Here is a 13,608-nt window from a genome sequence, read left to right as displayed (position 1 = left end):
CTCAGATATTACAGATTCTCATCAAAATTTTAAATCAAGAATCTCGTGAACTTTACACTAGTAACTCATTCCTCAGTGGCTTCTTTAATCAACAGCTTAAAGATGATCACTATACAGCAATACTTGGCAACATTTACTCAGTTCACTGCTGGCGTTATAAAAAAAAAAATTGATCAGATTTATAAAGTAGTTATTTATAAAGGCATCATAAGGAGACAATTAGCATGTTTAATTGATTGCAACAGAAAAAAAAMACACCCTATAAAATACATTTCTGAACCCTGGCACCACTATCCTGAAAAGCTTATTCTGGCACTTAAAAGTAAAATTTAGTTTTAAGAAAAATATATGGAGCATTGTATCTATAATTGGCATTGCACTTTGAATTCAACACCATAAGTATGCTAAACCACTATTGAACTGTTTATACTGGAGAAAAGCTTGCTGGATACTGGAGATCTTTTTGCCTGTTCCATATCTCTCTTGCTGTTCCCAATGCCCCTACCCACCCTCCCCACACCCACACACACTCAAACACACCCATACACATTACAGGCAACATGAAAATGAAAGATGCTGCAAACTAGCACCACACTAATTAAAAACAACCTAGGTAAGCAAGACAGGTCTTTATTCTGTTTCACTCAATTTACAATTATTATCCACGCTATAAGACTCGYGTTAAAACTACTGAAATTAACTTAATGTAAACAATGACCATTTTGTGCAATATGTGCCAGCCAATGCATTAAGTAAAACTGGAGAAACAGAATGATCAACAATAATTTGCACAATAGATTTCCTCTATCAGAGGATTAGATAAAGATAATAAAAAATACGCATGTCAGTTTAAAATTATCCCAATGCCTTGTTGCTACAATCTATTCAAAGACTGTAAGACAGGAGACAACACATAGTTTGGGGGGGGGGGGAGGTCTTACTTTTCATATTCACCTGTTTGTGAGGTAGCTTTCCTTCACCTTTAATTAAAAAAAAAAAATCATGAAGGGTGCAATTAAATATTTTAGTGATTGCTTTATTTGAAACCACTGTGAAAGCCTTTGATCACTGAACATACCACTACAAAGAATCAAAAAGCTTAATTAAAAAAATAAAACCACATTTTAATCATTCATATTACACAGAACAGTCCAGAAATGGGTCATAATTTGGACTACCCTGCTCTTTTCCCCTTTACATTGACAAGTGTTAGTAGTCATAATTCTCACATTTGCAAAAAATAAATCCTTTGCACATTCTGGAAGTTTGTCCTTTCAGTTGATTAGGTATTGTTAAATGAACTATCATGGGCAACAAAAAAGCAGCAAGGTGGCAAACAACTTCCAATCTCTGACAAGGAACTACAAACCTTATAAGATAAAGCTAAGAACATTTCAAATGGCCTGTTCAACTCTTCATTGTTCCAGAAGCATAAGTTTCTTCTCTTACTCAAATTAGTTTACAAAGTTAATTCTCTAAAAGTTACCAAATCGGTGTATTTCCAGGTTTTAGTAGGGCACAGTTTCGAGATCAAGCATAGATAATTCATTAGGACATTAGGTTTAATCATCAATCCCTATAATACTCAAATACTTATTACAGAAATATTGATTGTTGTGGAAGTAAAAATAATCCATCTCAGAYTGGTTAACATCTTAAATGATTTTTTTTCGCAATGTTAGAACTAAGACTAAATGACAATTTACTGATGGTGTTCCCCCGTTTATTTAAGTTTACTGTTCCCAAAGCCATTGCTGGTGAGGTACTGATGAAAATTGATGGAGAACTGTTCTATTCATACAATATTTGTATGCAAATCTCAGTTCTGACATTGCTTTTTAATGCCATAAAATTTTGTTCATATTTCCTCTTTCAAAGTTTTTACAAAATGCTGTCAGTTGCCTCCCAATTTCCAGATTTGGATCTGACTCATTCTGTTTCAGGCTTAATGTATAAAAGCTACTCATCAGCCATGCTCTAATCACTTTGATACAGGCACTTCTGTGGGTTGTTGAATAGAATAGGAGGCAGAGTTTCCATCCAGTATCCTGGGACTGGATATCCTTGCTATAAAAAGAGAGAAAGACCACTTCAACTAGAGCAATTAGTAGAATGGAGTTTTCCTTTTGATGAATTCAGCAAAGCTTACTTTAGAGCTCTACAAACATATAACTGTAAAATGTTAGTTTCCATCCCCTTTGAATCAGCAGGCCTAGAAATGAAACGCTTCTTTTTTATTTATTTTTTCCCTCCTTGCCCATTCACATCTATAAACCCCAAAGATTCTTTTAATCAGATCCAACCATACTTTAACCAATCTGATTTGATTAGGTGTTTGGGGCTTCCAGACTTCCTCATTCCATGACTTCTGGTCATCAACAGTTTTGTTGAAGCTATCATGATAATTTGTTTAAATTAATGCTTTTTTGCAGTAACTGGCATTTAAAAATTGTATTTCTAATTGATTATGTTAAYTTCTGTAAGCAAGTATAATAGTATTTGGACTTTGATGCAAGAGTGAAATAAAAATGTAGTTGTTTACTATAATTGAAGAAAGTTTGCACACTTCCTTAATGATGTACCAAGACCAATTAACTTCATAGTACCTGCTTGTGTTTTTCTGAAAGGATATCAAAGCATCAATTTGGTAATGAGTGTTCTTATGAGAGATTAGTGGAGTTAGGTGATCTTGAATATTAGTGGCGACACAATTACTTTAATAATGCTATCATTTAAGATTAAGGTAACCAAGAGTACATCTTAGCGCTCATGATAAAGCTAACTAATGAATATATGTTTCTAGCATTAAGAAKAGTTTCTTCCTCTCCCTGTGAGAATCTTGCCATAGCTTCATCATTGTTACTTTAGGCTGCCACTGACAGGCATTCATCCCTATCCTGTTCTCCATCCTACTCTCCTCACATCTCTAGCAGTTCCTTTCTGTCTACTGACACTTTCTTGATATCAATACTAGAATTCCTGCAGCCACATAGTGAATCCCATTAGGGATAAGCCACCCAAATTGTAACTGGTTCTCCCTTCTCACCTTCCCTCCCAAAGAAGAATTTCCCTCACATCTTCAAGCACTGTGACTTAAGTGCTTTTGCAGTTACATTAGTTCCTGTACAAGTTACACTGGATTTGGTCACTCTATCCAAAGTATTTCTCTTGAAGCTGAAGTTATAMCCAAACTTTCAAAACAACATGCCTCCTCAAAGAAACGACCTCTAACCATGGAAGGAACACAATTAAGAAAAAAAAATCACTATGATTTCTTTATACAAAGCAAGTTTAGCCACTCAGTTTTCAAATGAATCACTTAATACCAATAAATGTGGTCAGTGGGACCTGAAAAAAACAAGTAAGTTACAAACTCCCCAAATACATACAAGACAATTCATCACACTTGTATTAAGAAAGCAAAAGAGTACGTACAATGCAGGTAACTAAGATAATATACAATAAACAACTATTATACAACACAATTTTAAGTTCTCAATCAGAAAACTACATACCATTTTTGTGAAATCCCTGAATCTGATTTTCATTGTTATGTTTCCAGGTAGAAATGTTGCAAGTTGCATTTTGACCGAATACTATATTATGCTTTTTAGCTTTGTGCAAACAGGATTGCTTCTCTGGAGATTTTGATCTCAACAACTGATTGTCCTTATTGTTTAAAACAGAACACTCCTAGGTTGATAAGGAGAAGTTTATTTTAACATCATTTTCAAAAAAGTTCCCCAAATAGAACAAGATCCAAACTTATTATCTGCAAATTTGAAGTCACAGTTAGCCCTAGTCTCACATCTCTCCACTCTGAAAAACAAATGAAAGATGTTTTCTCCCCACATTACTTTTTTTAAGATGTGCTGTCAGCAAGAGTATTCTTTTAGTGAACACATGCTCTGAAAGGGCCAAAACACATACTTCTGGCCAGAAAAATCCATACTTTTCTTTCCGTTCTCTGTGGGTTCTCTATTGGGAGAGAATTGCAARAAGTACTAAATGCCTTCACACTTAAATTCTCATCCAAATTATAAAGTTGGACTTAATCAGGATCTAGTAATTGAAAGACCAACAGTGGCTGAAGAAAACAGGTCAAAGAATACATATGGATAATATATCTTAAAGAATCAGAGGTATTGTACAGTATGCAAGCAATTTCCTGACCTATTCAGTTTGCTACAGAGGAAACAGGAGAGAATTCTAGTAATATCTAGAAAGTTGCAAGGCATTGGGAAGCCTCTACAACAGGTCTGCTATAAGAAATTTAATCCTGATGGATAYATTCACTTGTGAAACTTAGGTCTAACGGGACAACTTCTGAGGAACAAGACCTCAGAAGAAATAGATATTTTCAGAAGTCAATGAAAGAAAAAAAATAGGTATATATTCTTCCTGTAAGGGCACAACTATCCTAATCAAATTATTAGAGTCAAATTTTGATGTTATCAGTCTACGACACACCTTCAACCCGCTCTCTACCATGAATCATCTTTGCACCAGATCATGGTAGGAGAGAAGTGGTTATTAACATCCCAGATACAAAATGAAATCAGTACTGAATAGGCTTGCTTCAATCTTTTTATGCTCTGCAACAGAAACACAGTAAGAACAAGAGAAACAAAAATAAGGAGCACAGGCTATCATGCACCAAAAGCCATAAGCGCATGAAGAATAATAGATTGTGATGTTGCTTACCTCAGTTTCCCCTGAAACTACCTCTGCCATTGTCATACAACACATTAATTTTGTAGGCAGTTTTCTATTCGTCCTGCATTTATTTCTTGTTTTCCAAATATCTGAAGTGCAACTAAATGAACACGCTTTCTGCCTTGTTATTGGCCTGACAGTCTGTCTCAAACTTCTCAAAGCTGAAGGAAGCAGGGAATAGAAGCTGTAGATGGAAAAGCTATCACTTTGTTCTACAGTGTAACTCCTACCTTTGTTCTGAGAAGCTGAGATTTATTCTGAAACACATGTGTATTCACATCATTTTCTCTGCAACTGTTCTCAGTCCCAGCAGTATCCATAATGCTACTTCCACATGTCTGTGTATTATAGCCACTGTCCACCTAAAAGCAAGAATCAGAGCTTTAACATGTATAGCAATTTACTGTTAATAAACTCTTCAAATTCTTATACCTGATAAGACTTACATTTCATTAACACAACACAACTTAACCACACAAACCAACTAGATATATCCATTAATAACAAAAGCAGGTTGTAAACTGGTCAGCCAGAATCAAGTAGCTTAGATTAAGTTAAATCTATTACTGTTTGTAGTAACACAAAAATTATTTACAACTTTTTTGACAATTCCTTTGGAGAAAGGAARTGATAGGAAAAAGAATCCCAGTACAACCTGTGTGCCTCACCCAGTAAGAGAAACCAGACAATTACAAAGAATGATAGACAAATTAAATGACAGTATGTCAAGTTGTTTTTATAGATAAGGAAAAAAACGTTTTTATTTTTACCTGAATACTACTGTTGTCACAAGGAATTGCACTACTTTCTGCAAGAGGCGACATGCACATGCGAGAGTTTTCAATACTGAAAGTAATTCCCGTCATAAAACTGGTCATTGGTGCATTGCTATTGCCAACTGTTTCTTTTATCCAAGTGTTCTCRTGTGACACTTCATCAACCATATCTACAGTATTATTTTCCTTTAGGCCTTCTATATCCTGAAATGATGACAACCTTTGTTCACAAGCTTCTGAGGGATCTGGTGCAATAGACACAGTTGCAACAACTAGATGTGTACCATGCGCAAATGTATCACCGTCCTGATGACATAAGTTTATTCCATTATCCATTTCTGGGAATCGAGCTTCTACTGGAGATGCATTCTCCTTGTCTTCCTCCTCCTTATTGTGATTTTCAACAGTTAACGGTATTCTAATGAGAGAAGTCTGATACTGGCTTGTTCCTTTACATGCTCCAAGCCTCATAGGAGAATAATTTTTAATTGGAGAACAACCATCTATATAAGGACTTCTTGTATTGGGAGATGTCATCCTCTTTGAAGCAGAAGGAATATCCGGAGAACGAAATGTAAATTTTCTTTGATCTGTTCATAGGAGAAAAAAAAAGAAAAAAAGAAAAAGAAAAAAGTATTAAATTAGATATTAGATGGAGTAAGAGGTAGTATCCTGAAAGCCCTATAACAGCTACAGATCCTTCAAATAATTAAAGCTAACTATATAGTATTTCACTTAGCACTACCTCCCAGTGCCAAAGACTTCTTAAAAAACACTTAGTCTATCATGATAAAGGCAAATTCTAACCTCATTTTTACYGTCAAATTTCTTTCCTACGACTCAGCTCGCTATGTCAAAGGCCTTGCATTTTCAAATGGAAATACTACACTATCCTTTGACAAAAAAAAAAATATACAGGCTGGTTCTGTGGCATTTTTCAGAATAGATGTAAATGCATACATTCTATACACATTAACAAAATTTCAGTAGTAATAAAGTTTTCAAGAAAATCAAACAGGTAGGAAAACATCAACTCAGTCTCTATTTGCAATTGTATCGAAATACTTCAAGGTTCATCAGAACAAAATTATGCATAAGTATGGCCTAAGTCTTTCAAGGCAATGGATGAAGCATTATATACAGAAATTCTCCAAAAAATGACAAGGTTGCAAAGCCTCTTGATTTCTTTGCTGCTAAATTGTAAACTGTTAAATCAGTTAATTTTAAATCATCTTTGGGGAATCATATGATTTGAAAATTCATGCTAAACATTCTTTTGGGATTAAGATGCTTCAGGTGGGGCTAAATCAGAACTGTGACCTGTCTTAGATTTGACATCTGGCTTTAAACCTTCTCCTCAGACCAGAATTAATCATTTGTATTTCGTTTGTTCCTATAAGGTCTCAATACCTTTTCCAAAAAGTTTTTCTTTAGTTGTCTTTTGCAAGTAGATACATTTCATTGTTTCTAACAAGTATGACATTCTGCTGCTAAACAGTAAATGTGTCGTACATGACAAACCTGCTGGTTTGCCAGATCTACTACCTTACCTACGAAAAGAAAAAAAAGTTCCAGTGATAAAGTAAAAAAAGAGAATCATAGAATGGGTAAGGTTGGAAGGGACCTCTAGAGATCATCTAGTCCAACCTCCCTGATCAGCAGGGTCACCTACAGCATGTAAGACAGGGTTGYATCCAGGCGGGCCTTGAAGATCTCCASAGAAGGAGACTCCACMACCTCTCTGGGCAACCTGGGCCAGTGCTCCGTCACTCTCACAGGGAAGAAATTCCCCCTCACGMTCASGCRGARCTTCCTGTGSTTCAATTTCTGCCCATTGCCTCCTGTCCTGTCACAGGGGACAACTGAAAAGAGTTTGTCCCCATCCCCTTGACACCCTCCCTTCAGGTACTTGTACACATTGATAAGATCCCCCCTCAGTYTTCTCTTCCCCAGGCTAAAGACGCCCAGCTCTCGCAGACGTTCCTCACAGGGCAGGTGCTCCAGCCCTCCGATCATCTTCGTAGCCCTATGCTGGACTCTCTCCAGTAGCTCCATGTCTCTCTTGTCCTGGGGAGCCCAGAACTGGACGCAGCACTCCAGRTGAGGCCTCCCCAGGGCTGAGGAGAGGGGCAGGATCACCTCCCTTGACCTGCTGGCAACACTCTTCCTCATGCACCCCAGGAGACCATTGGCCTTCYTGGCCACAWGGGCACATTGCTGGCTCATGGTCAACTTGTCATCCACCAGCACTCCCAGGTCCTTCTCTGCAGAGCTGCTCTCCAGAAGGTCAGCCCCCAGCTTGTACTGGTGCCTAGGGTTATTTTTCCCTAGATGCAGAACTCTGCAACACTTTTTTTTTCCTTTTTAAATCAGAATTAACAAATCAAGAACAAAAGATGCAAACATATTTAAGCCATACCTGACAGTGGTGTCTTTCTTATATGGAAAGCAATTGGCGAAAAAGTAGGAGAACCAGTATGTGCAGGGGACCCCTCTGGAAATGTGGGACTGGTTATGCTCCCCAGACTGTAAGCCCTTGCTCCTCCTTGAATAGGACTGGAGGAAAATTGACCCTTCAACAACAAGAAAAATAAAAATGTATTTTTTCCCACAGTGTAAACTTAGATTAATATATAAGAGTAGCTTTTCTTGATGAAAATACTTAATATGGCAATACTGAGAATAACTAACCCTGTACAACAACATTACTTTAAATACTCCACCTGCARCTGTTTACTTGCACCTTATGACTCAAGACAGGAATGAGAAATCCACCCATATAAACTGTCATATAATACCAAGTAAAACTATATTATCTATTGTAAAAACTATGACAAGCGTAATCAGGGAAATCATGTAATCCTTAAATACAYTCAAACATTTCATCTCTTAGCTTTTTACTCATACCATGGCAGATGAAAACRGTCCAATATTTCTATGGAATCCACATCACCTGAAATTTTTAGCTCATAAGCTGTCGATGTAATTTTTCTTAAGTGAATAAAGTTGTAGTCTTGCTTCAGTATATGTTGCAAAAAAAAATAATAATAATTTTCAGAAGTATAGCTATGTCGCAGGAACCCTTTACTAGCTTACCACAGTGAGGTTATTCTGCTCTTTTTTTTTTTTTTTTAAGATAGGAAAGTCACACACTGAGGTAGTTTTTGCAGATGCTTCTGCCTCCAAACAGATGAAGACATATCACCAAAACCAGTTTAGCTGTGCAATGTCTATCCAGGAGTAGGACTCTTCTAGCTTAATTTTAAAAAAGGTACACAATGTGSACATTTATCCATTCATCTATATTCTGTGGTCAATGGAAAGAAAAAAGGGCATCCAACACTATCTGCTCCCTGTGTAGTGGGCAAGGAGCATGAACAGTGATAAGAACCCCAACCATTACCAGTATTTCCACATCTACAAGACGTCATAGCTCAACACACTGACATAAGGACTGGAAAGACATGGAGAAATTTGTTCTCTAGACTTATAACTTTTTATGGAATTTGGACATTTTCAAGTGCTGATGAAATGGTTGTCTGACAAGCATCACTTAGACATTAAATGCCATAGTTTTGATCTTACACAGAGAAGCAGAACTTTTACAAGAGAAGGGGAAGGAGATTATATGCTTATCAGCTCAGTGTCTCATTTAACATGAGACTTTGTTGAGTTGCCAAATCTATTTTGTATTACAATATGTCTTGCATTGCTGAATCTCTAAACTGAAAGATGGTATCTAACTATGTGGCACTGTAAGTATAGTAGTTTTGTTATTCAATATTGAGCTCCTAATGAAGATGTTTAATTTGTTTTTAAAATAAGAAAGTAAGGAATTTTCAGCTTTAAATATATATATATATATATATATATATATATATATATAAATTTTTTTCCTAGAGAAGTTCAGGGCTTTGTTGCTTTTCTCTAAAATATGAAAATCAGAACCTGCATCCACTAACAGGCAAAATCTGACTTGCAGGAGTAACAATCCAAAGAAAGTTATTTATATACCTTCCCCCCTCCACCAGAAAAAAGTCTTTAAAATAATGTTCTTCATACTTCTTCATAGTTAAAAAAAAAAAAAAAAAAAAAAACTCAGTGCTATTCTTTCCAGGCTTGCAGAACACACTTTTGCCAGCAAGATTTTTATGTTTTACAGATTCTTTTAAACAAACATACAGGCACCTCTTTGCTATCATGAGTCATTTCTTCCACCACAAAAGATTTTAAAATTCTAAGGAGAACAATTAGATAGCTTGTTCATATCAGCTGTTACGTAGATAGTAATTCATKAATTTAAACAGGCCTTTTCTGATATACACATTTTATGAAGAAGGAACGATCTCACRTATGTTCTCAGCAAGCCTTAATGCATATACAAAATAAAAAAGAATTCCAGATTCTTTAGTGAATCATTTCCTCTTTCCTTTTGAGCACAGTATATACTAAAACACAATCTCTTCTAGACAAAAGAATAGCAGCACAACATAATAATTTGATATATGATAAAAAATAATAAAAAATAACCAGTGATATATGTATCTATATATCTAGATATCTATATTCTCTCTCTCTCACACACACACACACATATATATGTATATATAGTCTTTCAAGACATTTTCCATTCACATAACTCTTATCAAATTGGAATTTGAAGAAACTTCATTATACTACCTATTCTCTCATCAAGCAGTTGTAACTTACTAAAACTAGAGTAATTCATCTTGTGAAGCTTATCGGAACACAGACTTGGTATAAGCCTGCCACAAGTACTCCTCTTATATCTGCTAAGCCAATATACACTCTCACTCCCTCCATCCCCAAAAAGGCTACTTACTGAACTAGATGTTTCCAGAGGGCTTCTGCACCGGACTGGAGATATATCTATTGAACAAAGCACTCCAAGTTGCTGACTACAGCATGGACTTTGCAGAGAAGGGGACAGACACTCAGATACACTTCCATTTTCTTCTAAAAACAGTTTTCTTCTGAGTGAAGAAGAGCTCAGATTTTCCTGAGACTGATCTGCGAATTCGTCCGTTCTAAAATATTCACCTAAAATTGTGGTGGAGGAAAAAAGTTTGTTTCCAAATGAGATGACAAAATGAGAGTCCTGTTCTCTTCTTCTACAATAAATGAGTGCTGAATCTGTGTTCAAGGAAGTGTCAGGAAGAAAAATATGACCCTTGCATACAGTGAATGATTTAAAATCAAAACGTCAGTAACTTTTGTTCCATTCAACATGAAAAGGACAGAAAATGTTATAAAACACCCTCTAACCCACAAACCCTAATAAATTTTAGAACATTTTTCTTGTCCACAAATGTTGTAACCAACACCAAGCTAATTCAAGCATGACAACACTTAACAGTCATTATCAAACTACCTAGACTGCATAGTTCAGGAACTACAGTTCTGACAGCAGAAAAGAATTTTTATGATCCAAGTGCATGCAAACATTCTCTCTTTCCTSCCTACATACATTTTGACATGTATTGAGTAGGAATGATCTGAAACAGCCATTTTTTTTCCAAAATGATATTAGCAAAAAGATACCAGATAGATGGAAGATGAAAACATTTATTCAACATCACTTTTATTAACGATATGGTGCTGACTTGTAATCAAAAATTTAAGACAMATACTCCTATTTATAAAGGGAATAGAAAGTAGTTCAAGGTGAACACCTTTTTCCTTTCTAAAGATAGTAGACACAGAAATCCTCCCTGAACAGTGTAAGTTTGAGAAAGAAAAATAAACAAAGTAAAAATAGTGATAAGAACAGGTAATTTTCTTGGATATCATCTTTAACAAATTCCAGCAACTCCGTTATTATGCAGCTTAAATTCTAACTGCATCAACCAAGCTAAAAAGAATATTTTGCATGTTACTATTTAAAAATCAGATATTTCTATCTCAAGTGGAAATACTTCCCAGAAAGACAGGCTGTCACTTTGACACTGATTATGATAAAATTGCTATTTATAAAGCAACTATCCTGCTTAGGTACAGCTCAGCTTCATTTTGTGTTATGATGCTCCTTTGGTCAATGGCTGGCTCTGTAGTTGTGTCATTCAGAGAAATAGAAAGTTGATGAAATCTTAATTGAATGTTACCTTCCAGATAGTCTATGAGCTACTTATGGCTTTTCCTAGTCTCATTTTGTAACCCATTCTTTTGATCTTGCTGAGAGCTCTACTTTAGGTAGGTCAGCCTAAGTACAGTGGTACTCTCCCTTCATGTGTAACTGAGAAAACTACATATCTGGCCATTCAATTCCCTCCTCAAAACAAAAAGAAACACCACAACTCATAATGCCAACTTAGAAATTGAACAGACTTCTGGCATTAATTTTCCAACTACAGAACTGAACAGTATGTTGTGCCTGTCCTTATGGAAACCATTAGTGCTGTATGTAAGCTGGACCTGCTCTGAGCTAGTGAGTTGGAAAAGATGACCTTCAGAGGTCCCTTGTAATTTAAATTACTCTAAGAAATCCTTTTGGCTACCTCTTTACAGAGAATCAAAATAACTCAAATGTCTTCTGTTATTAGGGATGTGTTGCCACTATACTCTTTGGAATGGGAACCCTTCTGCTAGTTTTGAAAATCTACAGAACAGCTGTAAACATCTGAAACTATTTAGACTCCTCTCTCTGCAGTTAATGAGGTGCAAGTATTTCTCTCCATTGTTTATAAAGAGAACAGACAGCAAACTATACAAGTTTCATATTGCTGGAACTTCCAAATCAAATTGCATCAGAAAAGTTTTGGCTAAACAGAGATAGTCTCACCAAATAATCATATTTAAAATTGATGTTTTAAAAGTACACATTTCTACCAATGACCTTTTTGCAACACACAGTTATTTTCCAGGGATACATAATCAATTGCTTTTTAATTTCAAGGTCATCATGCTCAATATATTCCATCTTCCTTTTCTCTTCATTATAAAGTTCTGGAATGGGGTCAGAAGTTTTGAGTTCTGTATGTCTGAAATCTATTATAATCATCTACAACAGATCTCTAAGTCCACACCGCATCCATGAATCAGTATATAAGAAAGTAAACTAGATGAGATCTACAGATAGAAGATCAGAATATAAGAAAATAATAAATAAATTATTTATTTTTAACTTTAGAATTATTAACTTCCACTAAGTAAGYGTTTAGTGCCTTGTTGTGTTTGTAAATTGGATTAATCTACTCTAGGCACCTACTCCATATATTACTAAGGATCATTTATTAATCCTTACAAAAAAAATCCTTTCTGTCCTAAAGCCTACCAAGGTCCCACTTCTCCTTGTCATGTTGAAGTTCATTGCTTTCTTTAAAGCAACAATTTCATATTGATTAGTATCTACTTACTGGCATTTTTCCAAAACTGTATTTTTATTTTAGATGTTAAAAAGGAATTATTATAGTGTATAAGCAAGACAGAACTCGTTCATGCCTTCCACATACTTTGATGTTCATGGTGACAAGTTTTTTTGTTTCTCTATTCTAATTGGATATTTCTAGTACGTTAAAGTTACCATTTCATGAATTTACAAACTATTCATCAATGGCAAAATTCATTAAGGTCAAACACTAAAGCAATACATATAGTTCCAGTTTTCTGTTTGTTTTAATTTTGTTTACAGATTTAAATCTGATCTCACAGGCAGTTTAACCTGCACAGAGTTGAAAACCTAACCGCTGAAATAGAAGCAGGCAGCCAAAAAAATTCTTGAACTGTCCATGCTGCTATTCATGTACTTGAACCATAAGAGGCTTTTCTAGTCTTCTTGCCTGAGAAGCTAACAGCAATTCCTTTATGTAGCAGTTACGATCAGACAGTTAAATTTGGAGTCTGTCTTCCCACTCATCAGCCACAGGTTTTTTTGCCACCACACAACTTATAGCAACGACCAAAGCTTAAATTAAATTAAAAGCATGGAAATAAAGTACAGTTTTGCTTAAGGCAAGACTGAGCTATGAACCCTGTGGCAAGCAATCTGCAAGTGGAAGAGCTCCAAGTTAAGCAAGCACCCTACTAAAAAAAAAAAAAAAAAAAAAAAAATTTAAACTTTTTTGCTAATATTGCTAAAGGAGTGCAAAATTTAATGGTA

At 35.5% G+C, this 13,608-nt stretch overlaps 1 protein-coding gene across 2 annotated transcripts in view; it reads right to left on the bottom strand.

Annotated features, from left to right (window-relative positions):
- Positions 1-627: 627 nt before the first annotated feature.
- Positions 628-13,608, bottom strand: part of BORA (BORA aurora kinase A activator) — a 21,914-nt gene continuing 8,933 nt past the window's right edge. For both annotated transcript variants that reach the window (XM_085309496.1, XM_085309497.1), the window contains 6 exons: positions 10,336-10,553; positions 7,912-8,065; positions 5,487-6,082; positions 4,947-5,078; positions 3,516-3,693; positions 628-2,067 (listed from right to left, as the gene is read on the bottom strand). In XM_085309496.1, coding sequence (XP_085165622.1) covers positions 1,982-2,067; positions 3,516-3,693; positions 4,947-5,078; positions 5,487-6,082; positions 7,912-8,065; positions 10,336-10,553 — 1,364 coding nt within the window. In that variant the 3' untranslated portion in view covers positions 628-1,981. The remainder of the gene's footprint in view (positions 2,068-3,515; positions 3,694-4,946; positions 5,079-5,486; positions 6,083-7,911; positions 8,066-10,335; positions 10,554-13,608) is intronic.

Source organism: Rhea americana, unplaced genomic scaffold (assembly GCF_003343005.1).
Source record: "Rhea americana isolate MKP2758 unplaced genomic scaffold, rheAme1 scaffold_3, whole genome shotgun sequence".
Lineage (NCBI taxonomy): Eukaryota > Metazoa > Chordata > Aves > Rheiformes > Rheidae > Rhea > Rhea americana.
The sequence above is the reverse complement of the archived record's forward strand: the minus strand, read 5'-3'. Positions and strand labels throughout refer to the sequence as shown.